Raw genomic sequence first — 23,786 nt, forward strand, 5'->3', positions numbered from 1 at the left:
GGGCTGCCGGGGCCGCAGCTGCACAGAACACACCGACAAGGCCGTATTTTGACTTTTATTTTGTCCCTCGTGTATTTTGGCATGTGAAGGGCACGCAGGGAGGGGGCACCGCTCACGGCCCGCGCCGCTTCCCGTGCTGCCCCCTCCCCGGGAGGGCAGGCAGAAAGCACGGCCCGAGCCACATGCACAACCTGCCCCTGCGGGACACCGGCAGCCGGCGTCCCCCCCCGGGGCAGAGCCGAGCAGCGGCTGCAGGGAGCGAAGGGACATTCCCACCCTCACAACCCCCTTCGCTGCCAACCTCAGGGGCTCCGGCCGCAGCCCGGCGTGGAACACGGCTCCCCTGAGCGTCCCACTGCGAGGACGGGAAGGGAAGAGCGAGTATGAGGAGCAGGGGAGGCGGGCCCTGCTCTGACCGCCCCCACCCTCCCCTTCCTCGCCTCGGGCCCGCTTTCCCCCCCTCCACACACAGCGAGAGGCTGTTCTAGCTGGGGATCCGCTGATAGAAGTAGATGTAGCCCAGGTCCTTGGGGGGCTTCTCAGAAGCACAGACCTTCTGGTCGTTGTAGATCACCCACCTGCAACACATAACAGCGTTCCTCAGCTTCCCCCTTTTGTATGGCAAAGATGCTACGTGAGCCTCTTTGCCAGCTGGCTTCTCTCTGTTCGCCATCACAAGAAGAAATAGGGCAGAACAGTGGCTTAAAGCCGTACTTCAGAGACCGCTTATGTCAAATCCCCTCTTACCTGCCATCTTTCTTGATGTGACAAACATAGTGACCACACATAGTCGAAGTGCCCATGTGGCTGATGAAGGCAAACAGCTGATATTCTTGTGAGGAAGAGAAAAGAGGTATCAGATAAAGGTGCCACAGACCTGTGCAAGGCCCTCTAGAGAACTCAGAGATCTGATGGAAGCTCTCCTAGGTAATAACTTAAACGTGGGTCCCAGTCAAGTGCGAGTGACTTGAGGCCAAATGTGCAATGAAACACAAGATGACAACTTCCACTGAGCCCTTTCTCTTCCAAGCTCGTTTGGCTCAGGCAGTGAATGGGTAGTGGCAGGAATTCCACCTCCCTATAGAGACCAGGGGCAAAACTGCATTGGCATTAGAGTTCTGCAAATGGATTGGAACTTGGTTTCTCAATGAGACCAAAGATCAGAATATGGGAGAAAGAAGCACAGTCCTTCCTGTCTTTCATTTGACAGCACCTCCTTGGCCTCACTCTTATCAGCTTCCAACTAATCCCCATGCTGAAGGGTTTAGGCCCCTACATTGCCACCCTTCTCCTTTTCCTCCCCGCTCCCCTTCAGCTCTGTGGGAGCTGCTGCCACTGATACCTATGGATTTACTGCACCGATTAGATTGGATGACCTTGCACCCCATTCATTCTGCTTGGAAAACTCACTTCCAGGCCCATTGCGCACTTTAGGACCAACAGGAACAGATTCAGAGATGGACTCTGCTGCCGAGCGCCCCTCTGAGATATCCATAGCAGCTTCTGCATCAAGGTCATCAATGTGACTAAAGATCCAATCCACTGCACGCTCCAGGCTGTTGTTCTGGAAGGCAAAGGAAAAGTCTTGCAAAAGCCTATTCCTTAGAAAACTATTTGGCTTTGATGTCACCCGTGCCCCTCACCGTTGCTCTAAGTGCTTTCATAGCCTGGTCCCGGGAGAAGCCCATGGAGACAATGGTGGCCACACTGTCTTCTGATGGAGGGTCTGGACAGGCGATAGTCGACCCTGGTCCACTGGATCCGGGGAGAACTAGCGGGTTAGCAAAATCTGCAGCAGGAAACAAAACACAGCCCCCAAAGGGACACAGTCTGAGGTTCAAATGACTGGTTTTTCCACTGTTGCAATGGAATAGGAAGTGAGACATGACCCAGATGCACTTTCTCCATGGCCATGTGATCTCATTCCTACCTGGATCGTCCATGTGTGACATGACCCAGTTCATGGCAGCTTCAACCCCACTGTTCCCTGTGTAATACACAGCTTTGCGGCAAGCATCCATGGGAAAGCCCATCTCCACTAGCTGGATAATCACCGACTCATCCAACATGGGGGCTGTGAGAAGACAGAGATTAGAGCCGCCCACTCCCACCCAAGCCGTGCCTGCACTGTTTTGTGCAGTCCCATACAGCTTCCCAAGCCATTTCCTCACTCTGCTCTCCTCATCCTCAAGATCTTTTTTCAGATACATGGTTTCACACAGCTGCACTCCAGGGAACACGGGGATTCATTCACCTCATTAACTCAGCAGCGCTGGCCATTTCCTAGCCTTCAACCCCTGCCCTGTGCTATGGTTTGTCTAGATACTTCTGCCAGGTAAATCTTATGTCAGTCTCAGCTCTACCCCTTCTAAATGCACAAGACATGCCACATTCTCATCTCCCACAGTGCGGCAATTAACAAACTCCCTCGCATAACACCCTCACATGCAAGGGCGGCAGCTGATATTCACAGACAGAGGGACAGGAAAAGTCTGAAACCACTAGGAAAGGAGACAAGACAAGGAGAGCAAGGAAATGAATCAGGCATCAGGAAGAGAGGAGGAGAATCACTAACATGTCGGAGAGGAGAAGTGAGGGGAGCAGAAGGAGTCGTCGTCCTCGTTGCCATAGAACCCCAGGCTACCTTTGGGCTCATCTGGTGTCACCAGTGGGGGTGCAATGTCTGGCATTTCTTCTTCTCCATCCTGCAGCCCCGTCCCCTGCAGTGCAGAGATATCCAGCTCCTCCGGCATTTCAATGGACACATCTACAAGACAGAGGGTTTGCTCAGTCAAAGGCAGAAACAAAAGGACACTGCTGGGAGCTCTAGAAGGGTAAGTCACTGGGGATACAACATGCTGGCCTGCAGCTCCTCTTGGGGTAGTTACTTTCCTCTGTGGAGCAAGGATCACAATACCCATTTATGATGCCTTGTACCAATATGCTCTGTATTTCTTACCAAGCTTTTTGGGCACCCAATCCAGACCAAAAGTGAATTTCTTGATCTGAATCACCAGATAATCTGGGAAAGAGGCGAACCGCGTTGTTCTGAAAGACATCAACATAACAGCCAGTTTATACTTTGTCAGCAGTGACTGAGGGCATCTGCTCCATTCAAGAAATCACGAGTAAGGTAGGGGCATGTCCTAAAGCAGGGAGATACACAAAGCTCTCCTGGGCTGAGCTTACAGCTTCTTAAACACCAAACAATCTCTAAAGCAGGTGCTCTGACAAGATTAGATGGAATAAAGCATTTAAAAAATCTTGGGGGATAAGGAAAAATAGTACATTCTTTATCTTCCAATCGTGCACTTTATAAGCTCACTCAGATTTTAGGATTTAATTTGATTCTTAAGGAACGCAAGAAATAAAATCTTTTATTAGACCAACAGATAAAGCTGCAGAAAGTGACAAGCTTTCAAGTGCAAAAGTGAAGCGGAAGAGGTAAATCTTAAGCTGACAGTGAGTGAATTTGATTGAATGTTATTTAGTCAGACAACTTGAGGCAAAGCGTGTTTGGCATCTCTGAAAACAGAGGGGAACCTTTGTGAAGGGAGCAGCAACATGAAGAGAGACAGATACTCATTATCAGAATAATCATAGCATGCAGCAAGTTAATTTAAGCAACAGTATATATTCAATGCTAATTCTAACAAAGCTTTTGAACACAACTCACTATTTAAAAGCAAAGCATTATTTTTCACAGCAGTTGTTTTACTGTTCATTTTTAGTTGCTACTGCTTAATAATGCAGGAAAAAAAAAAAAAACAACTCCCTTTCTATGGCTTTACTGGGTTCTTTGGGGACTATTCTTTCATTGCAAGACAGTAACATCAGAGAAGGAAGCTGCTTAAGTTTGTGTTCTTCTCACTACACCTTTGCACCATTGTGAGATGTGCTGCTGGCAGTGAGACAAATTAAAGCTCTGCTCTTAGCATTTAAGTTACCATACTTTGACTCAGTTGTTATGCTCAGCATTTTACTCAAACCTTACCTGCTAAAAAAGGTCCCTTAGAGACAGTCTGGAGACTATATAGGACTGGTGTTGCTATACTCGCCACTACTAATTTTAAAGCTAAATTGCATTCAGAATAAAAGCTGCCAGTTTTCTGAGATGTCACTGTATTTTCCTAGCCTCTCAGCAGCTGAAGTCTAATGGAAAGGACTTCACACATGCACTGTTGTTCTGCCCACTGTAATCCTTCAGGGGATTACACTCCAGCACTGATGGACCAGTTCCCTTCTGCTTTCATGTTCTATGGACAAGGGATCTGGAGGACTGAAGAGCTTTGGCAATGCTCCTCCAGGCAATAAAAAGAAGTCTCCCTGTGAATCAGCTGTAGCCCGCTCACCATAGCCTAGAAAGTTAGTAAACCCCCACACACTCACTTGAGAGCCACAGACTTGGCCTGCAAGGCTGTGCTCCAGAAATCATCCACCTGCTCCGGAGCTCCATAGGCCTCCAGGCAGGAGCTGAAAGGCACCTTGGCTCGCACCAGCTCAGGCAGTGGCTGCTTCTCTTCCTCTGCCTGCCGCTTCTTCTCCTCATATTCCAGTAGTTCATCTGGAGAATAAAGTACAGGAGTCAAGGACCACCCCTAGGTACAAATAAAACACTTGTGTAACCTACAACTAGAGGCTGAATGGGCCTACAGATACATGGATATTCATTCTCAAGGATGGAGCAAAGTGAGCACTGTTCTGCTTCTGCAGTTCTGCTTTGCTGTTAAATCACAGCCCAGCTTGAAGTGTAGGAGGGAGAGGCTCTAGAGGGACATCACTGTCACACCACTGAAGAAATGAGCCCAATCCTACAAGAGCAGGTGAAGGATCTGGCTTCAGAAGTGGCAGAGCAGTAGCTTGAGGAAGACTCTTTCCTGATGTATGCTGCTATCCTAGCTATGACATACTACTGACCTTTGTTGAGTGCAGCATCCATGGGTACTGGCAGCTGCATGATATAGTCCACACGCTGGGTGTATTTCACCTTTTCTGTGGCCAGACACTTCAGCTTCTCCTCCACCAGAAAACGGAAGACCTCATTAGGGTTCTCCGAGCTGCGGCAGTTCCTCTGAAAGAGGGAGAGATTACATGGACAGATGTGGCATCAGAATGGAAGAAATAAGTATCTATGGCAGCAGCAGTCCCACACAGGACATGGTGAGAGTATTAATTTCTATACCCAGTCCACAGGAAAAGCAAAGAGGAACCTACAGTCATCTTCTGTGATCATCTCATGGCCAGTTACAGCAAGAAAAAAAAGTCAGGCTTTTCCGAAATCAGAGAAACAAACTCAGCCATTACCTCCACCATGTTGATGAAGTGCAGAAAGAATTCCTGGGCATCCTGCTGCCGGTTAGTGGAAAATTCTGGGTGTCCCTTTCCAATGAGGGACTTAAACATGCGTGGAGCGATGCCGTTCTGTACACCCTGCAAATAACAAGGTGGAAGAAGGAGGTGGTTATAATGTACTAAACGTGTCCTGGTATGCAACACTCAACTCCTAGCCACGCTCTTTGTGTGACAAGGCCATCGTACAAACCCCAGGGCATGTCTTCAGACACGGTTCTCCCTCCTCCTTCCCCATTTAACATACACCATGTGGGAGCCATACCCAGAGCTCACCTTCTGATCAGGCTGCTGTTCCCCTTCTGCAGGAGCTGGCTTTGAATACTCCCCAGATAGCAGACCATGACCCAGTTTGGCTCTGGAATGACAAAGTCTGTCAGCATCAAACTCCACACACTCTGGGAGCCACAGCAACCCATCCTGCTTTAACGCTGGCATGACTGGAGTTCTCACAGAGACTGGCTTTCTTATCTGCATCAGCTAAGATCACCTTATCTTGATCTGATCCCTCTGGTCCCATAAGGAAAGTTACTTGGACTTCAACATTTTCAACCGCTGTTGCTCAGCAGCCAAGCTGTACTGCAGCCTGACGTGGGTAAAGTAGCAACGTATCTAACTGACAGCACAGGAGACAACAGGGCACAGTGAAATTGCCTGAGCTAGAAATAGCAATGCTATGAGCAGACTGATCACATTTTCCCAAGGGGAAGGTTAAGAATAACTCCGTGAAGCACTTAATGGACAATAGCAATGCTCGAGTGACTTCTTCCCACGCCTGTTCTTTCACTTCACTCCAATTCTTCCCCATCACCGTTGTCATTTGTCTGGAACTGAACACTACCAATTCATCCTTCTGGCCAGGCTGTCTCAGTCCCCTCCTAACTGAACACCTAACCCCAAATTTAGAATCTTTGCTTACCTCTGGATTCTGTTCCATAAGTGCTACCTTCCTTTCCTTCATCCCAAGCCTCCATGTACTGCTTTGCTGTTTTAGTGCAGGTGCAACAGCAAAGCAACGTATTTAAATGAAACACCCTCTGAAAACGTGTGCTCCTTCTTCCATACCTCTTGCAGGAAGTCTCTTTAAGCACATATAAATTATCCACTGAGAGTGATATTATTTTTCCCCTAAATCTACGTATCTCTTTGCTCTTAGCCATCTTCCTCCACTGCAGAAAGCAAACCTCTCTGCAAAGAAGCTGTTATGCAAACAGAATACGCCTACCAGAAATCCCCATGTGGTAACACACGGTACTGCATCCCCTACGTCATAGGTTTAAGAGTCCCCAGCAGCACTGAAATAAACCCTCCTTTCTCCATCTAGGACATTCAACAGATCTTTCTCGGCTTAGATCCCTACTGATCACAGAAGACCAGTGTGTCTGCTGGTGGCCATGGAAACAAAGAGGCAAGGCTTGAGGGAGCAACCTGTAGCAATGCAGAAGGGATACACCCAGGCAGCTTCAGCCTTCCTTCTCTCACCAAAAGTCTACGTACACTTGTGTGCTGAAGTCCTGTGTGGGATCCGAAGGCGCGCTTTGGAATATCTTCTCCAGCTTGTCCACGTACCTGTAGAACAAACCAGAGCAATCTAAGGGACGTATGGATTCATCAAGCAAAGACAGTTCTGAGCCCGATTCCTGCAACAGAAACTCAGAGCTCTAGGAGACCTTTGTACTGATGCCAGGGGATCCCAGGCCAATGGAAAAGAGTGATTAAAGCCACTTACTTTCTCTGGAAGTCTGGGATACTGAACAGCACCTGCATCACAGAATTGAGGTAGCAACTGTTGCCCAAGTTACGGATACCAGTGTACCCGGGCCCATAAAGGGGCTTGAGCTGCACACCAGACTCCTGGATGAGCTCCCATTCCCCAATACGTTGATTCATATCTATTTCCAGTTCTGTCATTGTCTTGTCTGTCTGTGGAGGGAAAGAACAGGAGAAAACCTTTAAAGAAGACTCAAGAAAACAAGTGAGGTGTAAAAAGGGCAGGGCAGAAAAGAAATGGTGTAAAATTAATCGTTCGATTAAGTTAGAAGAGGAGGAAGATATGAGAATTCTTTTCAAGTATTTGAATATCTGGGACTGAAGGAGGAATGCTATGAAACATGAGAGAAATCCAAGGCATTTCCTTAAAATGGACATGAAAATCACAAGTTAACAATAAATCTAGGGAGCACAGCTAGGAGTGTAGACACCTTCCTGCCAAGAGTACTGACCCAGAGCCATGGTGAAATGAAACTACAGGACAAGAAAGAAAGGCAAAAAAGGCAATAGGACAAGCAGACAAGGCAACTCTCTATTCCACAAATAAAACACCGCTTCTTCATCAGGAATGGTTCTGCACAGCCACAGAAAGTTGGGATCCAGCTAAGAAAACTTAGATTCTTCTCCTCTGGGCCTACACAGCAACAACCGCTCACCTTCTGCATCTTGAGCATGTCAATCCCAAAGTGAGCCAGGTGTTCTGCCAGGTTGGGATCCAACACCATGTCATCCTCATCGTATGAGTAGACATCTGTGCAGAAACACAGAGGAAAATAATGACGGCCTGTGATCTTAAATTCACTCTGGATGAAGACAACTGTGTGCTCAGAACTGGGAGTTTTGACAAACTGAGCAGTTGGACTTTCTTTTATCTCTTCAGGAGAGTAGCACAACACATAGAATACTGAGATTCCTCCAAAATATGTGACAAGATCAGCAACTTTCTCATTGATTGAGGTATAGGTATAGCTATACCTGGCATGAGAAAAGGGTTACTGTGCTGTACCCTCGGATTTTAGACACAAGGAATCCTTGATAGATGTCCCACTACTTAAAATAAGAGAGAAAGCTGGATAACTGTTCTAAAAGCTTTCAGATTAAAAATGAGAGATTTTATCAGCTGGTTCTTTATCTGCAGGTCAGTGTGGGAAGTGGGAAAGTTCACGATAGATTTACACTGCACGTTCCAGGTCATAACATGGGCAACATCAGCCTTGAAATCCTCCCTCTTTCACCTTATGAGAGATCTAAGTCATCCTGAGTGGTGCCTGGCACCTATAACCCTTTCTGGATCTCTCTTTCTCACCAGCCCCATCAGGAGTAATTGTTCCCAGTTTCACAGCCAGTGGGTAGCCAGTTTCCCGGTAGTGCTCGACTGCATGATTGTTGCCACCACTGCCATCAAAGTAGCGCCGACCACAGAGGATGGCTCCATCAGTCATGTTCAGCCACAGGTTCTCCCTCATGTCACACTTGCTGCACTTCCAGCCACTGTCGACAAGGAACAGAAGAAAAGTGCTGTTAGGGTAAAAACCTTTGGGTTCTACCTCCCAAGCCCTCTCCATTATTACCCATTGACCATATTATGAACAAAAGTTTCTGTGACCTCATTTATCTTTTAATTCAGAATGCTGAGCATCCTGAAATACCACAGTTTGCCTCTTGTCTTGAGTTTAACAAGGCACACACACACACACACACACACACACATAAGGCAGGGCCCCAGAAAGGAAAATCTCATCTTCTGGGACAGGAGAGGAAGATGATCATTGTGCCTCTGGGACACAGAGTGATACAGATTTCAGTACTGTGCTCACCATGGTGGGATGCGGACATCATTCTGAAGTTGGTGCAGGGAAAAAGCGTGTTTAGAAACACGTCGAACCTCCCCATCCCAAGCCTGCACCTCCTGCTTCCTGGAAGCTGAGTCTGCTGTAAGGATGGCTTCAACTGCACTGGCAATCTAGTTAGAAGAGCAGGAAAAACAACGCTGGTTGCTAGAGAAGATACTTCCAGTGCCACAGCACTGTACATTTAGGTTCAGAACTGCAAGTCATTCATGAAGACAGTATTTGGGAGCCTCAGTCATACTCCATACAATAACAGCACTGTAAGTAATTTATGTGACTGCAGGATAATCCTGCTTACTTCAAGCTGAGACTTCACAGCAGTTCTGCATTATCACAGGGCAGCAGCTCCCACACAGCAATGCTTCATTGCCCTCCACCCAAACATACCCTGTCTCTGACCATGTCAGGTAGTCCCTCCAGCCCATCACGGGGAATATCCAAATGTTCCGGTAAAATAACTATTTTTACATCTTCATCATATTCAAACTTTTCCTCTGTGATGTCAAATCCACCTTCTACACCTACAGAAAGGAAAAAACATTGTGGCAAGAGGTAAAAATTAAATAGTTTCTGAGGCTCCTTTGCCTGTAGCTTACATGAAACAACAGACCAGTATGGGACCAAGATCTACCAGGCATAATGAGTTAAGAGAGGAGACACAAGCCATAGCTAACTTAGAAGGGGAAAGGGAACAGAAATATGCCACGAAGCCAAGCAGCTCTAAAAGATCGATCCAAAATGACAATATATGGTACACAAATGGCTCCTTACCAATAGCCAAGCGAGTTGGTTTCTTCCTTGGGGGGTCCCCAGCGCTGGAATTAGCATCTTCTTCCTTCTATTTCATTGAGAAGAAATAGGGTTGGAGAGTTAGAGGGGCAGGCATGCTGTGGGAAGCATCAAGGATTGAAGTTATGCTACTGCAAAGCCGGCAGCAATTGCTTGGGCCAACAACTGGGTACAACAGCTCAACATCAGCAGAGCTGAAGGTGCAGGGAACCCCAGCTCACCAAGAAAAACACCACTTAGAATTGAGAAGGAAAAACTCTACACCTGATTTAATACTGATACACATCCCACCTCCCAGAACAAGTACAACTTGTATTATTTTTCACTACTGCCAACTTGATTTGTGTTGTTTTTTTACCGGCTTCCGTGTCCTTTTGAGGTGCAGATAGACCCGCTGGCCTGTTTTCTGGTAATGCTTTTCCACATACTGCTTCCCAAAGCCCAGGAACGTGTTCATGCAGATATATAAACCGCCATCGGACTCCTGGAAGGAAGGGGAGAGAAAAACTGAAGGAAGACGGCAAAGAATGCCATTGCAGCTGTTAGGATGGAACACTTTCTTCACTAGGAGAGTGGTGAGGCCCTGGAACAGGCTGCCCAGGGAGGTTGTGGATGCCCCGTCCTTGGAGGTGTTCAAGACCAGGTTGGACGGGGCCCTGGGCAACCTGATCTAGTAAATGTGTATGTTTGGTGGCCCTGCCAGGCAGGGGGGTTGGAACTACATGATCCTTGAGGTCCCTTCCAACCCGGGTCATTCTGTGATCACCTCTTGGAATGCTATCAGCTATTGCTTAAATATTGGCCATATTTACTGCTATACATCAGTTATTTAGTGACTGATGCAAAATCAGCTGCCATTCCCTGCTCTGTTATCCCAGCTGCCTCCTCTCACACAGCAGGACGATACCCAGCCTGTGATGTCTGAGCAATATCTCCAGGTTGGTGCCCCGCCATCATCCCGCAGGACGCACGGCTCACAGTCACAACGTGCTGTAACCACTCCCAGCACAGCTGTGTCACGCTGCCTGCAGACACGGCTCCGTGGCCATGGGGAGCAGTACCAGGCCCCAGCACAGGGGAGGCCGGCACAGCACCGCCCCGCCGCCATGGCCTCCCCGTGCCCACCGAGGCCGGCTCTGTCAGGCGGGATGCCCCCTGCCATCTTAGTGACACAGCACCGCGGGGCCGCGTGACGCCACCGGCCCGACGTGCAGCGCCCCCCGCCCGCCCGCAGCCCCGGCACGACAAGCGCCGCCGCCCGGCTCCTCCAGCCCCAGCGCTGTGCGGGCAGTGCCGTGCGGGCAGTGCCGCGGTGCACGCCGGGGGCCGTAGTCCCGGAGCGCTCGGCGCAGTGCCGGGCCGCGCGCCGCCACAGGGGCCGGGAACCACAAATCCCATGGCGCACCGCGCGGCTGGGACCCGCGGCGCTCGGGTGGGCTGCGGGAGGGCGGGGAGCGGGGAGCGGCCCGGCCGGGCGCGGAGGTGGGCGCGGGTTTGTCTTACCGGGGTGTCGAACGAGAAGGCGCACTCGTCCTTGTGGACTCGGTCTCCGGCCTTCGGCACCCGGATGGACGGCAGCACCGAGAGCAGCGCCTCGCTCAGCTCCGCCATGACAGCGGCTCACTGCGGCTCCGCCCGCGGCCCCACCCTGACCAATGGCGGCGCCGCGTGCTCGCCGGGGCTCCGGCCAATCCGCTGCCGCGGGTCAGGCCCGCAGCCGGCCGGCCCGCCCTGCCGCCGCTCGCGCCGCTCGGCTCGGCCAATCGCGGCCCACCTGCGGCCCGCACGGGCGGCCCCGCACAGCTCCTCGGCCAATGGCGGCGCGGCGCGGGGCGGGGCCAAGTGCGGACGGAATGGCGGCGGGGGGCGGGGACAGGGGCGGGGCAGGGGGCGGGGCCATAAGCCGGGAGCGGACCAATGGGGCGGCGACACAGCGGCAGGGCGGGAGATTTGAATCGCGGCAGCTCCGCCGGCCCGGTACCGTGCGGTTCGGTGCCGCCGCCATGGGCGCCGCGGGCAGCGCCCCCACCACCCCGGTGCCCGCTTCCCTCCGCAACCGCCACCTGGCTCACGTCAGCGACCCGCGCTCCCCGAGCGCCGGCATCCTGCGGACACCCATCGAGGTACGGCTCGGCCTCCTTGCCTCCCGCTCCAAAGCTCCCGGCGGCTCCTCAGTGCCCGCTGTTACCTGAAGGGAACTGACACCCAGGAGGGGAGTGAACTCTTGGAAAGGGCTGACAATAGCAGGACACGGGGAAATGGTTTTAGGTTAAAAGAGGGAAGATTTAGGTTGGATGTTAGGGGGAAGTTCTTCACTAGGAGAGTGGTGAGGCCCTGGAACAGGCTGCCCAGGGAGGTTGTGGATGCCCCGTCCTTGGAGGTGTTCAAGGCCAGGTTGGACGGGGCCCTGGGCAACCTGATCTAGTAAAGGTGTATGTTTGGTGGCCCTGCCAGGCAGGGGGGTTGGAACTACATGATCTTTGAGGTCCCTTCCAACCTGGGTCATTCTGTGATTCTGTGCCCTCCCCCCATCCCCCCGCAGGTGATGAGCTCCCCGTCCAGCAGCCCTATGCCCGGTGCTGCCCATACAGTTTGTCAGGACGCCGACCCGCGCTCTCCGACGCCCGGCATCTCCCGCACGCCCATGAAGGACACGCTCAGCGGTGAGTGCCGGGCCGCCCCCCGGGCCTGTAAGCTGGAGCGGCTCTGAGCGCTGCCCTCTTCCCGCAGACAGCGTGGAGTGCCTGGTCAGGCAGCTCGGAGAGGCCTTCGCCATCGACGCCGCCACCCCAGAGCCGCTGCCACCCGCAGCAGCGCGAGTGCTGGAGGAGCCGGCCCAGCGGGGAGCCGCGGAGCTGCAGCCCGAGAAGGGCCCTGAGACCAGCTGTGAGGCCGCCGCACGGCCACACCGCTGTGCAGGGCCCGGCCTGGCCCCGGGTAAGACCATGGGGAGGGGGTGTGTCAGAGAGTGGTCTGCAGACAGCACCTCCAATGGGTCTGCTAGGCTGGGAACTGCCTCTAAGTGAATTCTGGCAGGGACTGAATTACACCCCAAGGGTGTGCAGAGCACACAGCTGGGCTCTTTTCAGTGTTGCCCAGTGCCAGGACCAGAATCAATGGGTACAGAGAGCAGTGGGTTCCCTCTGAACACCAGGCAGCGCTTCTGTGCTGTGTGGGTAATGGTGTGCTGGCACGAGTTGCCCACAGGCCTTGGGTTCTCCCTGGAGGTCTCTAATACCCACACAGATGTGGTCCTTGGCGCTCTGCCCTTGCTGTCCCTGCTGGAGTAGGCATTGCTCAGATGGATCCAGAGGTCCCTGCCAGCCTCAGCCTTTATCTCGTTCTGATCCTCTTATTTTTTTGGATAACATTCTCTGTAGATGAGCTCATATATCAGGAGGCGTTTAAAATCCAATACCCCTTAGCCTTTTTAGTGGCACATTAACTTCTTTCCTTTGCTCCTCAGGGAGCAAACACGTAAGACGCAAGGCCAACAACAAGATCTTGGCAACATCTGCTGGAATAGTCCGTTCTCCCTTCAGTATCCTGCAAGATGATAATTCCCCCAGTGCTCCTGTCCAACGCCAGGTAAATTCCAGTGCCTCATACTGGGAAAGGGGGCTGAAATAACAAATCTTTCCTTTTCCATTGTATAGCCTCAGGTTGGAGCTGTGGCCTCCCCAAACCTGTAGAGCCTGGTGAAATGATAAGCAAACATCTGTGGGATGATCTTACACTTAGATCCCTTTCCAGTCTTGTTCCGTATCTATTTTCAGCCTTACCACAACACTATTCCCTTCCAGCGCATCCTTTTTATTTTCCCAAGGAAATCCAATGCTCTTATATTGGGATGTCAGATATTTAATCAAAGCTGAATGGTCTGAAAATGGCTTACATATTTCACTGGGAGTTGAATAACCCAATTAGTTTGTACTTTATATATGTATATGCATTTATATATAACTTTTCTTCCTTCTATAGGCTAAGAAGCTCATACTGGCGGAGAACGCTGGGGAGAAGGAAGTGGCAGCGGATCTGAGCAGGAACCTCAAGGCTGGGAACTGTGCATGGAGTGACTTGAACAAAGAAAACCAGCAGTGTTCTTTTGTGGAGAATTAGAGCTTTCTTTTGCAAAGATCTTGCTTTAAAACTCTTCTTCTGAGAGAGCCCTCTAGGAAATGGGGGATCCTGAAATAGACTAAGACTCCAGACTCATGATTGCTCTTGGTCTTTTCCTGTTGGGAGGATAATACCTATAACATTATGTATTTCATGTACAATACAGGCTTTTGTTCTCTGTAGGCTGTACTTACTGTATAGTTATTATAGTAAATAAATTAATCTTAAAGCTTAGCTGGTGTGCGATACTTTTGTATCTGCTGTGACAGTAGGAGCATTCTGTTTGTCCACTATGTACGTCATCTTTGACTTATTAGTTCTTTAAGCTTAGAGCAGCTTTCCATTAGCTCTGATGCTCAGCTGTCCCCTGTTCCATATTACAGCAGAGCTGAGTGGTTTGAGAAGGGTCAGAACCCACAGTGGTCCAGGCTTATGCAGGAGACTGATCTATCTAATGCTGCTTCTGGAGTTCTGCATCTGATCTTAATGTATGCAAAGAGTTGTAGATTATTGTGAATAGCTATAGTGAGGGCAAAATCCAAAACAGGGGGAGGATATGCTGTATTTGCATATATATACCTTAAATCTTTCTTAGACAGTGTGATGTAGTGACTTATCAGCAGTTCCTTACAGAGTAGGTGGATGCCACGATGTGGCTATGAGCCAACAACTAGAATAGCAGCCAGATGTAATAGGTGTGTCAGATCTCCAAGCCTTACAGGGATATAATTTCAGTGCCCCATTCTAACTCAGAACAGTGAACCTCAGGACAAATAGGGCTATTATCAACAAAACCACAGGAACGCCTTCCTTGTGGCCTTAAAAGAATATGTTCTTTAGAGAGATTCGAGGGAGAGCCTTCACAGGAGAAGAGTGGTCCTGGAAATAACGTAGTCTATGGTGCTTATGTCAGCTTTCTTTATTTGCCTGGACTATGAAGACCTAGAACAGACATGAAAGCGGTGGCTGATGGCTACTGGTTAGACAGGGTCACTGCACAATATAGGAACGAGGCAGAAAGAGAAGGAACAGCAAGAAGCAAACAATAAATAAGAAGAAATAAAACATTCTCGGGCATTCTGGAAGGTTTGAGGGCTATCTTTTCCCCCCATTTATCCATAGATAAGACTCGAGCTAAGTTTTCCCCAGTAGAAAATGAGCCCAATTTATGCTACCTGCTTGACAGGGGTTGCAGGTTATAAATCTCAAGCCAATCTCTGAGGCTGCCTGCAGGAATATGACAGCCACATAGAAGCTAGGTATAAAGACAGAGGTATTGAATGAAGGGTCATCCAAGGGCTGGATACCAAAAGTAGATATAGGACTTTGAACTGTACTATAAAGTCCAGAGATATAACTGCTGTGTTCTGCAGGTCTTCAAGCCTGCAAGAAGCTGGGCTTGCTTAGAGGTAGAGAGAACAGAGTGTGTACTCCCCCTCCTTCCCCTTTCACTCTAGGACACCCCTGTAAGCAACCTGCATGTAGAGAAAAGTGAGAGTGACAAGTGGGTGTTTCCATTGTGCTTGGCTGGTGATGCTGTCGCTGTGGGCCATGCTTCCGCTGTTCTTTCCCTCTCCTCTGCTGTCCTTAGTTCCAAATCTTGAGGAAGCTGTCCCAGGAGCCCGTGGCAACAGCCATGCCATCTGCTGTAACCCCCAAGCAGCTCACTCTGTTGTCATGGCCAGAAAGGATTCCTGATGGGAGAGGAAGATGAGACATCAGTAAAAGAAATAGGGCTGGGAGAAGGCTTGACTAAACTGAGTGAGCTCCCCATAGTCCATGTACCCAGTCTCTCATGCATCATTCTGTTCCTGCAAAATGTGATTATCAATCTCTACCTGGCTAATAAGAGCAAGTGTGTAGAAGAACAATTGTGTATGGAAGCCTTGTAGAGTTTAGGCTGGTATAGAATGCATCCCTTTTAGAAAAATGAAGGATGCATCGCTTTTCCTTGCTTTGGTAGGGATAGAAGACCTCTGTGGACAATGAAAGAGGTACCTCCAGGAGCAACTCACCCACACGTTCTGCTTTCAGGGAGTCCCAGATGTTGCAGTTGAAGTCATCGTATCCAGCAAGCAAGAGGCGCCCGCTGCGGGAGAAGGCGACTGACGTGATTCCGCAAATGATGCTTTCATGAGAGTACACTATGAGCTCCTGGTCTGCCCGGAGGTCAAAGAGACGGCAGGTGGCATCATCTGAGCCAGTGCAGATGGCTTCGCCGTTAGGGAAGAACTGTGGCGGGCACACCAGATGTTAATGAGGCTGTGTCTTATGGATTTTTACCCCTCTAAGTTAGTTTCTGCTAACTGCCAGGAAGCCACCTTGTCATATGTGCTTCCTGGTTGTGTCCTGCCCCCAACCCCAAGAGCAAATATCAAGCTCCTCAGGAGCAGGTATGGCAGAGGATAGCCACGTGTCAGTTGAGAAAAGCTGTACATTGCAGGAAGCTAGCAGGCTCATTTCATCAGCAGAAAGAGGTTACACTGATGAACTTCCTGTCCTGTCACCTGTAGAGCTCTGGTATGAATCCTTGCCTCTATGGTGGATACTTCCCCAGATCTCTCTGCTGCCTTACGTAAAGATTTCCTCTTCAGATGATCTTGTGAACCCAAGTTAACACCCCCACAAGCTGAAGGTGAGACTCTCAGCTGAATTCGATATTCCAGCTACCTCACTTGTGTCTTCTATCAAGGATCCTAGATTATGAAGAACCAGCCCCCAACCCGAACTTAGGCCCTCCTTGCTTCAGGCTGGACCCCAAGGCCCTTGTTCCTCATGCAACCTCTCTCAATCTTGACCCAAGACTCTATTTCATTTCTGGCCCCCCCTCTTTCTTCTCTTCTTCCCCCCCACCAGCACACGGATGGCATACGTACGCAGATGGCATTGATATCAGACTCGTGCCCTGAGAATGTCTGGCGGCAGGTGCCCTCCCGCACGTCCCACAGTTTGGCAGTGGCATCGCAGGCCCCAGAGATGAACAGTTTAAAGTCTGGGGAAACTGCCAAGCTCATACAGTCTCCAGTGTGACCCAGGAACACGGTCTTCTGCTGCCCTGTCTCAATGTCCCAGAGCGCACTGTGGGAGAGAAGACTCGTCAGAGCCAGACAAGGCCATACAGCGCTGTTAGCTGGGTTAGAGCTGTCCTGCTTGCAGAGCAAAGGACAGAAGTCATGGGCCTGGCCATAAGAGCCGGAGGGGCTGCACAGAGTCTGTGCTTGAGATCACATACCACCCTGAAAAGCTCTCAAAATGCAGTATATGAGAGGACAGTGTGAGTTTTCAGTGCTTGTGGCTGCTTGTGTCAGTAAGGTATAGAGGATAACACTTACCACGTGGTATCTCCAGAGCTAGTCACAATGCTGTTGTCGTCAAGAAATCGGCAGCAGGAGAGGTAACCTGTGGAGCAGGAATCAGTAAGAGCGAGGTTTGGAAGCAGAGGCACCCATTCCACTGGTAGGTAGAACACCCTACCTGTATGAGCTGAGAGTTCCCTGCTCACTTTGACGTTGCCTTCACGTGTCTTGAGGTTGTAGATGGAGCACATGTTGTCGAGGCCCCCACAGGCCACAAAATTGCCTGAGGGTGCGTAGGCACAGGTCATGACCCAGGAGGAACGCAAAGGGATGGCATGAACCTGGGGGAAAAATAACATGTCTGGACTCTGGCAGCAGAGGAGAGCAGGGCAAGTGCATCCGAATGCATCCGAGTGCATCCCCATCCCATCCTAGTTATCTGCAACCACATGATTCTTACCTTGTTAGTTGTGTATGTGTCCCACACAATCAGTTTCCCATCTTGTGAGGCACTGACCAGAAGTCTGTGAGAAAGGAATAAGATTGTGTTAGTAGGTCTTTCTCTGCCAGGGCCTTCTTGCTCTCTACGTCTACGTACTGCCAGGCAACCAGCAGATCAGCAGCATCTTTCTTACTTGGAGTCTGTCGACCAGTGCATGGCATAGATCTTGGCCAAGTGCCCACGCAGAGTCCTTCGGGTCCGCATCTGAATGCGGCCAACAACCTCCACTCCAGACACAATCTGAGGAAGGAGCAGGGGGAGGGAAAGAATTAATCTGGGACCAGTAGGAGCCGTACTACCCCCCTATCCCTGCTTCCTAATTGCTTCCAGCCTGGAGAGTCCCCTTGGAAGTGATGCTAGCTGACTTCACGTATGCTAACCTGCCCAACCTTACCTGAGCAAGTGTTGTGTCTGCACAAGCTTTCCGGGCATCCTGGAGGAGAGACGAGAGTGGATGAGATAGAAAAAAAGCTGATCGATGGAGGTAAGAGCACATAATATTCAAGTGCATTCCCTAAAGACTCATTTAAAATGGACAGTAGTTTTGCTTTGTTTGCATTGTACCCAGCACAAGGGGTTCCTGGTCTGTGACAGTGGCTGCTCAGCACCAAACAAGCAGTAGAGAGGTGAGTCTAAGGCTGCCCAGTTCCCCATGCAACACCTTTTCCACTAACCCTCCAGCCTGACAGAGCACCAGCTGCCCCCACAGAGAAAGGTCTGGAGATGAATTAGCCCTTGCTCATCTGCAGACATCATGTGAATACCCGTTCACTTCTCCCCCTTGTTGTCTCCATTTCCTTCCAGTCCCTCCCTCCATACTAGGAAGATCTCCATTAGCATTTAGAGGGCTGTGTGATGCTACAGAAAGCTCCAAGGATGTACTTGGAGAACGCACAGCTCCAAGCTGGAGACTTGGACACAAGGGATAGACACTCTGTCAGCACAACTATTGCCAGTGTTACCGCAATCTGCTTCTTCAGCTGCTCAGCCTCCTGCTTCATCTGTTCCATTTCCCCCATCTTTCTGAGCTAGAGGTGGCTTCTCCACGTGGGCAACCTTGAATCTGGAAAGACAAATCAAGGGAGAGAGACATGAGGTAGAAAGGCCAAAAATAGGATTGCTCAGTTATGGAAATGCAGGTATTTCTGATAAAAGCTGGTCTTTAGTTGAACAACTGGAACTGTCTCACTGTATCCAGTCAATGCCCTTAGCATTTGGGAAGGTCATATACTGGACCTCAGCAAAAGTCCTTTTGGTCTTGTGACCTGCTTACATGAACACTGAGAAGCTGAAGAGCTGAAGTTCTGCACTTGCCCACATATTTATTCAATTACAAGCTCTGTGTGTCAGAGCCTACAAAGCCCTGGGTATGCTTTACCCTGTCCATGGCCAAACTGTCTCAGCTCCAGGAGATGAAACTTGATGATGGATACCCAGAGGCTGTGGGACTGATTTCCAGTCCTTTGTCATAGCCAAAGCATCAACAGGCAGAGTTCACCAGTCCTCCATCAAGGAAACTGAGGGATTGTGAAGGTGCTCTATCAGAGTTCCCTTCTAGTTTCCTAGGGATGCATCTGAGAATAACACAGGCAGATAGAGGCATTTCTCCTACTTTCCCAGCTCCAGTTTTTCACTGGCTTCCAAAGCTAGTGGCAGCATTGCGACAAGGCTTTCACAGGTTTTCTACATAGTTGTCCTGTCACTTCTTGTGCCGTTGTTGAAGTTTAGTATCCTCAACTCAGTAATATGCTTTATGAAGAAGGTCCTGGTTCTGACACACCCAAATGGCTCTAGTTTCACTTGGAGGTTCCCAGGTTTGAGTTGAAAGAATCTGCAGATGAGTGGTCTCTCTTCACCTCAGTGTCACTCAGAATTGCATCGATCTCTGTCATATTCATCTTTATCCATCTCTTTTGCAGCATGCAGAGCACACTTAGTCATTCCTTACACATAAACTGTTGCATCCCAACACCTCCGTTGTTCTCTAAGCACTTTTCAGTTGTTTTCAGAGCACAGATGATATGCTTGTGTAGAGAGGCAACGAACCAGAACTGCAATTCATGTTCAAGTTGCAGCTACACGATATGATTGCACAACATCTCAGTTGTGTTCTCTCTTTTCCATTTGGTGTACTTAAAACTCTACCAGGGATTCTGACATCTCCACTCTTGTAGACAAATACGGTCTTTATTATTTCAGTCTTTCTCCATGGTAGCTATGTTCATCCAGAAATGTTTTAGGTGTTCATTCTTAAAGCTGACACTTTGTCCAAGGCCTGTGAGACTCCAACAGCACCTGCAGAACTACCACTAATCCCTGTGAGCCACTGCATCTCTATGCTGCTCTGGCCTGTTGCCTAAAGGTCTTGCTTTCTCCATGAGAGGCTGCTTTCTGGCTGTAGGCACTCCCCAGGTATTGACAGCTCCTGAGCAGTGGTGATGTGGAGGCCTTGCAGGTGTTTGTCCCTCAGCTTTGGCGTACAGACAAGCTGTGGATGCTGTGTGCAGCTCTGGTCACTGCCTCCTAGCACACTAAGTGGTAAAGCTGAACCTTCAGCATCCCCAAGCAGACCAGCTCCTTCATTCTGGTCCAGAACTTGCCCTCTCAGTTTTCCCCAGGACCGATCCTGCCTCCCTTCCACAATGTCTCCACAGCCCTTAGCTCTGGATGCCTGTTTTTGCTGGACACCTCTTCTGATCCCCATTCACTCTCTCCTTCCATCCTCCCCTGTTCAGTCCCCAAAGCATGAAGGCTTGGCTTCTCCATGGTAATCTCCTCCATAGAATCACAGAACCAAGTTTGAAGGGATCCACAAGGATCTTTGAACCCAGCTTCTGACTCCACACAACATCACCCAAACTTCAAACCCTATGTCTGAGGGCAGTGTCCTAACATTTCTTGAACTCTGACAGCTTAGGGCCATGCCCATTGCCCTGGGTAGCTTGTTCCAGGGCCCCACTGCTCCCCATTGAAGAACCTTTTCCTAAATCCCAACCTGACCCTCCCAGTGCAGCTCCATGCCATTCCCTTAGGCCCTGCAATTCTTCCCCAAATGAAACTGTCTGCATGCACATCCCCTGGCACTCCGTGAATCCACACTCTTCTGTATCTCCCCTGTTTGTTTCTTTTAATCCTGTCTCTTCCTTTCCATGGATGTATTTTTTCCTCATACACAGCACTAGAGAGCTATTTTCTAGGAGCCATCTCTGCCAAGATACAGGACTAGATGCAAGGCTTTCAGAGCTGACAGGAAGATCAAAGGGCAGGGGCATGATCTCAAGGATGGATAAAAAGGGCTAAGTATAGAGAAGGTGCAGCTCAGGTTCAGATCTCCACCTGAATCTTTAAATCCCTTTGAGGGAACAATCTAAATGATGTTGGGAATTGTTCTCAGCCTCAGGACAAGGAGTCACAGATGAAACTAGGGCTACTAATGTTGCTCACCAGTCACCTCCATCTATCACATCCCACTGAAATTTGTTCAGAGCAAGTTACAAAGTCCCCGCTGCAGAGCAGCTGTACCCTGGGAGGGCCATGGCAGGTGTGCGGAAGACCAGCTCGTCATGTAAATTTGGGGCAGGAAATAGGGGAACTGAATATGTGAAGATGAGGGGAACACAGAATGGAGCTTGGAGCCTGGCCAAGGCACAGTAGCGCCCTGAGCAGAACCTTAGGGATGCACATTTCTTAGGGATCTGCAGATAAGTTCATGGAACCTGTCAAGATCACTTTTAAATGGAGAGACTTACAAGTGGAGCCCTCCCAGCGCTTTCTGGAAGGAACAGCTCTTTCAGATCAATGCTAAGCAGTAGAGGAAACCAAACTGTTAGGTCCCGTTGACAAATCATTTTCAGTGGCAGCACCCCATCCTACACCCCCAAGTACAGTCCTGCTGAGCCACAAGCACCATGTGCGTGTGGTGGTGAGCAACAGGTAGGAGAAAAGGGAGTTGGACCCTCAAATTTTCTCACCTCAGGGTGGATGCCCCCACACTTCACAGGGAGCGATCTCTGTGGGATGCTGAAGGAGGTCTGCAAGTAGAAAGGGGAAAGATGGAGGAAGGAAGACTGAATATTAATAGGTAGCATCCCTGGGTCTCCGCATAATCCCCTGGCTGGCCTTGCATGCTCGCCCTGGTGACCCTGGGCTCCTTGCAGAGCCGGATACAGAGATGATCCCCCTCTCCATCTCTTTGATGGAGATCAAAAGCCAGGGTAAAATTACCCTGCTCTGTTCCCCTCTTTCTGTGGGCTGCTCTCCATCTAAAAAAGATGGATGGCTGCAAAGAAGTATGCAGGAACACACCAGTAGCACAGGGTGGTGCACACCAGCTCCCTCAGGGGAGGCACTGCCCTCCTGCACCAGTCTGGAAGCTGGTGGGATTTAGCCATCATGGTGAGAACAAGTGACCTCATCCCAGTGCACAGCCCCTCATCACTGTAAAGGCACCTCAGCACCACCCCAACTTCTTCACCAGCTCTTCCCTCCCTCTTCCTCAGATACCTGCACACAGGATCAGCACCTGTGCAAATACCCCAGTGTATGTTACAGCATCAGACCAGGAAACCCAGAGTCCCAAGAGCCAGCTTCACCACAGTGACATGGGATAACAAAGCAGCATCCTTACCAGGATCTGTAGCGCAGGCTGGGTTGCCTTCCTTAGATGGGACTCTCACAGCCTGCCTCACAGCTGAGGATGGCTTCCCACCAGATAGAAGGTCCTCGTCCCCTCGTGGTGGCCAGTCGGTCCTGTCGTCCACCCTGGCTCCCTCTCAGCTCCTCAACCTCTCCCAGGACTGATCTCCCCATGGGGAGCTGGAAGGCTGTGGACGGGAGGGGCCAGGGGAGGGCTGATTCCAGGAGCAGCGTCAGGCAAATTAAATCAGACACCAGAGACTTGGGGAAATCGGATTGGGACATAATGCAAAGCAGGTGGATGGGGAGGGGTGAAAAGAGAGAGTAGCACACTCCTCCTGAAGGGAAAGCTACCATTGCGGGCATATTTGAATCCCTGTTTATGTGAGCCACAAACTAATAAAGCAAAGATTAGCCAGAACAGGCTAGGATTATAAACCACCAGGGCAGGGCTTGTGCACCTCATGGTCCACAGGAATTCCCATTTTCGTGTGCACTTGTGCCCCGTGCATGTCAGGAAGGGGAAATGGTGTTGCACACAGTAGCCCTGCCAAGGCAAGACCCACAGTAGCGTAGGGTAGGGGTCCCAGGCTCTACTGGGCAGCAAACTTCAGCTCTGCAGGGGGAAAACAGAACTGGGTGCAGAGGCCAGGAGCAGCAAAAGATTTGGTCGTGTGCCTTTTGGCAGCCAGTTCAGTGGGATGCTGCGAGGGGATTATCTTGGCCTCAATCTTTTTTAATCTCTCCCGCAGCTTTGGCCCAAGCCTGAGATAAATACCTTTTAACGGATCTCATCTGACGTCAGGAAGCCATCAGTCTAATCACCCAAGCCACCTTTGGGTTGAGCAAGCCAGAGCTGTGGACACTGGCCCCACACCCCACCAAAAAGGGTCTCGTCAAGCAGGAGACATCCAGCAACCCCATGTAAAACACTGGGAGCAACCTGTGGATGCTAGGACCTTGTGGATCTCCTCCTAAGGGTAGGGAATTTGAAACGCATGCATCACATTTTCTTTTTTCCCATGATCCTGGGAAGATCAGGAGGCAAAAAGGGTTGTTGATGCATGATACCCAGGTTTGTGTATTCCTTAGTGAGAGCCAGGATTCAGAAGGGGGAAAGGCTTCCCTGCTTCGATCCAGATCCTTCAGCACTGAAGGACTGAGGCTAACACGTGTTCCACTAGGCTGGGGCCTTCAGACAAACAGCAAGGAGGGGAACACCCATGCACCTCTTACAAAATTGGCCCCAACAGTTCAGACTTCTTCCCTTCCATACGACATTTGTGGTCTCCATGCAGCTCTCATCAAAGCCCGTTTCATAGCTCTGATACTTCCCAAGAAAACACTCGCTGCTCTTTTTCATACTCCATATCCACCTCATTCAATTCCTGTTTGGCTACAATATAATCCCATCTCTGGATGCTAATCCCCTGGGCAGTGACAGCAGATTGTCTCTATATCAGCATGGAAAATTAT

General features: G+C 50.1%; 3 protein-coding genes across 6 annotated transcripts; 1 reads left to right on the forward strand and 2 right to left on the reverse strand.

The window, feature by feature from the left end:
- Positions 1-40: 40 nt before the first annotated feature.
- Positions 41-11,403, reverse strand: USP5 (ubiquitin specific peptidase 5). Of its 4 annotated transcripts, none has more exons than XM_085523365.1 (21): positions 11,262-11,403; positions 10,117-10,242; positions 9,741-9,807; positions 9,357-9,490; positions 8,937-9,082; positions 8,426-8,610; positions 7,776-7,870; positions 7,079-7,272; positions 6,847-6,918; positions 5,626-5,707; positions 5,305-5,430; positions 4,918-5,071; positions 4,390-4,564; positions 2,960-3,048; positions 2,645-2,767; positions 1,931-2,074; positions 1,644-1,789; positions 1,411-1,564; positions 748-832; positions 441-578; positions 41-355 (listed from the first exon to the last, which is right to left on the reverse strand). In XM_085523365.1, exons 1-20 carry the CDS (start codon positions 11,367-11,369, stop codon positions 485-487), a joined length of 2,499 nt encoding a protein of 832 aa, XP_085379491.1. In that variant the 5' UTR covers positions 11,370-11,403; the 3' UTR covers positions 41-355; positions 441-484. The 4 variants fall into 4 exon arrangements, with proteins under 4 accessions (XP_085379491.1, XP_085379473.1, XP_085379483.1 ...); XM_085523347.1 differs by having other exon boundaries at positions 2,576-2,767; XM_085523357.1 differs by having other exon boundaries at positions 41-578.
- A 335-nt stretch (positions 11,404-11,738) lies between these two features.
- CDCA3 (cell division cycle associated 3) lies at positions 11,739-14,111 on the forward strand. The gene is made up of 5 exons (XM_085523537.1): positions 11,739-11,881; positions 12,301-12,421; positions 12,489-12,695; positions 13,225-13,346; positions 13,740-14,111. Exons 1-5 carry the CDS (start codon positions 11,762-11,764, stop codon positions 13,875-13,877), a joined length of 708 nt encoding a protein of 235 aa, XP_085379663.1. The 5' UTR covers positions 11,739-11,761; the 3' UTR covers positions 13,878-14,111.
- Positions 14,112-14,780: 669 nt separating this feature from the next.
- GNB3 (G protein subunit beta 3) lies at positions 14,781-22,466 on the reverse strand. Its single transcript, XM_015872825.3, has 11 exons — positions 22,303-22,466; positions 21,647-21,706; positions 18,638-18,738; positions 18,070-18,108; positions 17,809-17,915; positions 17,634-17,697; positions 17,352-17,514; positions 17,210-17,276; positions 16,754-16,955; positions 15,893-16,109; positions 14,781-15,571 (listed from the first exon to the last, which is right to left on the reverse strand). Exons 3-11 carry the CDS (start codon positions 18,692-18,694, stop codon positions 15,465-15,467), a joined length of 1,023 nt encoding a protein of 340 aa, XP_015728311.2. The 5' UTR covers positions 18,695-18,738; positions 21,647-21,706; positions 22,303-22,466; the 3' UTR covers positions 14,781-15,464.
- Between the last annotated feature and the right edge of the window lie 1,320 nt (positions 22,467-23,786).

Source organism: Coturnix japonica, chromosome 1 (assembly GCF_054131305.1).
Source record: "Coturnix japonica strain WE chromosome 1, WE-NBRP24, whole genome shotgun sequence".
In the NCBI taxonomy this organism is placed as follows: Eukaryota; Metazoa; Chordata; class Aves; order Galliformes; family Phasianidae; genus Coturnix; species Coturnix japonica.

What these genes read in the sequence shown, in the direction of transcription:
- USP5 (XM_085523347.1), bottom strand. Translation starts at nt 11,369, where the DNA reads ATGGCGGAGCTGAGCGAGGCGCTGCTCTCGGTGCTGCCGTCCATCCGG. An exon ending in CTGACATGGTCAGAGACAGG is followed by an intron (nt 9,083 to 9,356) that starts GTATGTTTGGGT and finishes TCTTCTAACTAG; the next exon opens with ATTGCCAGTGCAGTTGAAGC. An exon ending in ACTTCATCAACATGGTGGAG is followed by an intron (nt 5,072 to 5,304) that starts GTAATGGCTGAG and finishes TCCCTCTTTCAG; the next exon opens with AGGAACTGCCGCAGCTCGGA.
- CDCA3 (XM_085523537.1), top strand. Translation starts at nt 11,762, where the DNA reads ATGGGCGCCGCGGGCAGCGCCCCCACCACCCCGGTGCCCGCTTCCCTC. An exon ending in CATGAAGGACACGCTCAGCG is followed by an intron (nt 12,422 to 12,488) that starts GTGAGTGCCGGG and finishes CTCTTCCCGCAG; the next exon opens with ACAGCGTGGAGTGCCTGGTC. An exon ending in AGGGCCCGGCCTGGCCCCGG is followed by an intron (nt 12,696 to 13,224) that starts GTAAGACCATGG and finishes TTTGCTCCTCAG; the next exon opens with GGAGCAAACACGTAAGACGC.
- GNB3 (XM_015872825.3), bottom strand. Translation starts at nt 18,694, where the DNA reads ATGGGGGAAATGGAACAGATGAAGCAGGAGGCTGAGCAGCTGAAGAAG. An exon ending in CAGACACAACACTTGCTCAG is followed by an intron (nt 17,916 to 18,069) that starts GTAAGGTTGGGC and finishes CTCCTTCCTCAG; the next exon opens with ATTGTGTCTGGAGTGGAGGT. An exon ending in GGAACTCTCAGCTCATACAG is followed by an intron (nt 17,277 to 17,351) that starts GTAGGGTGTTCT and finishes CCTGCTCCACAG; the next exon opens with GTTACCTCTCCTGCTGCCGA.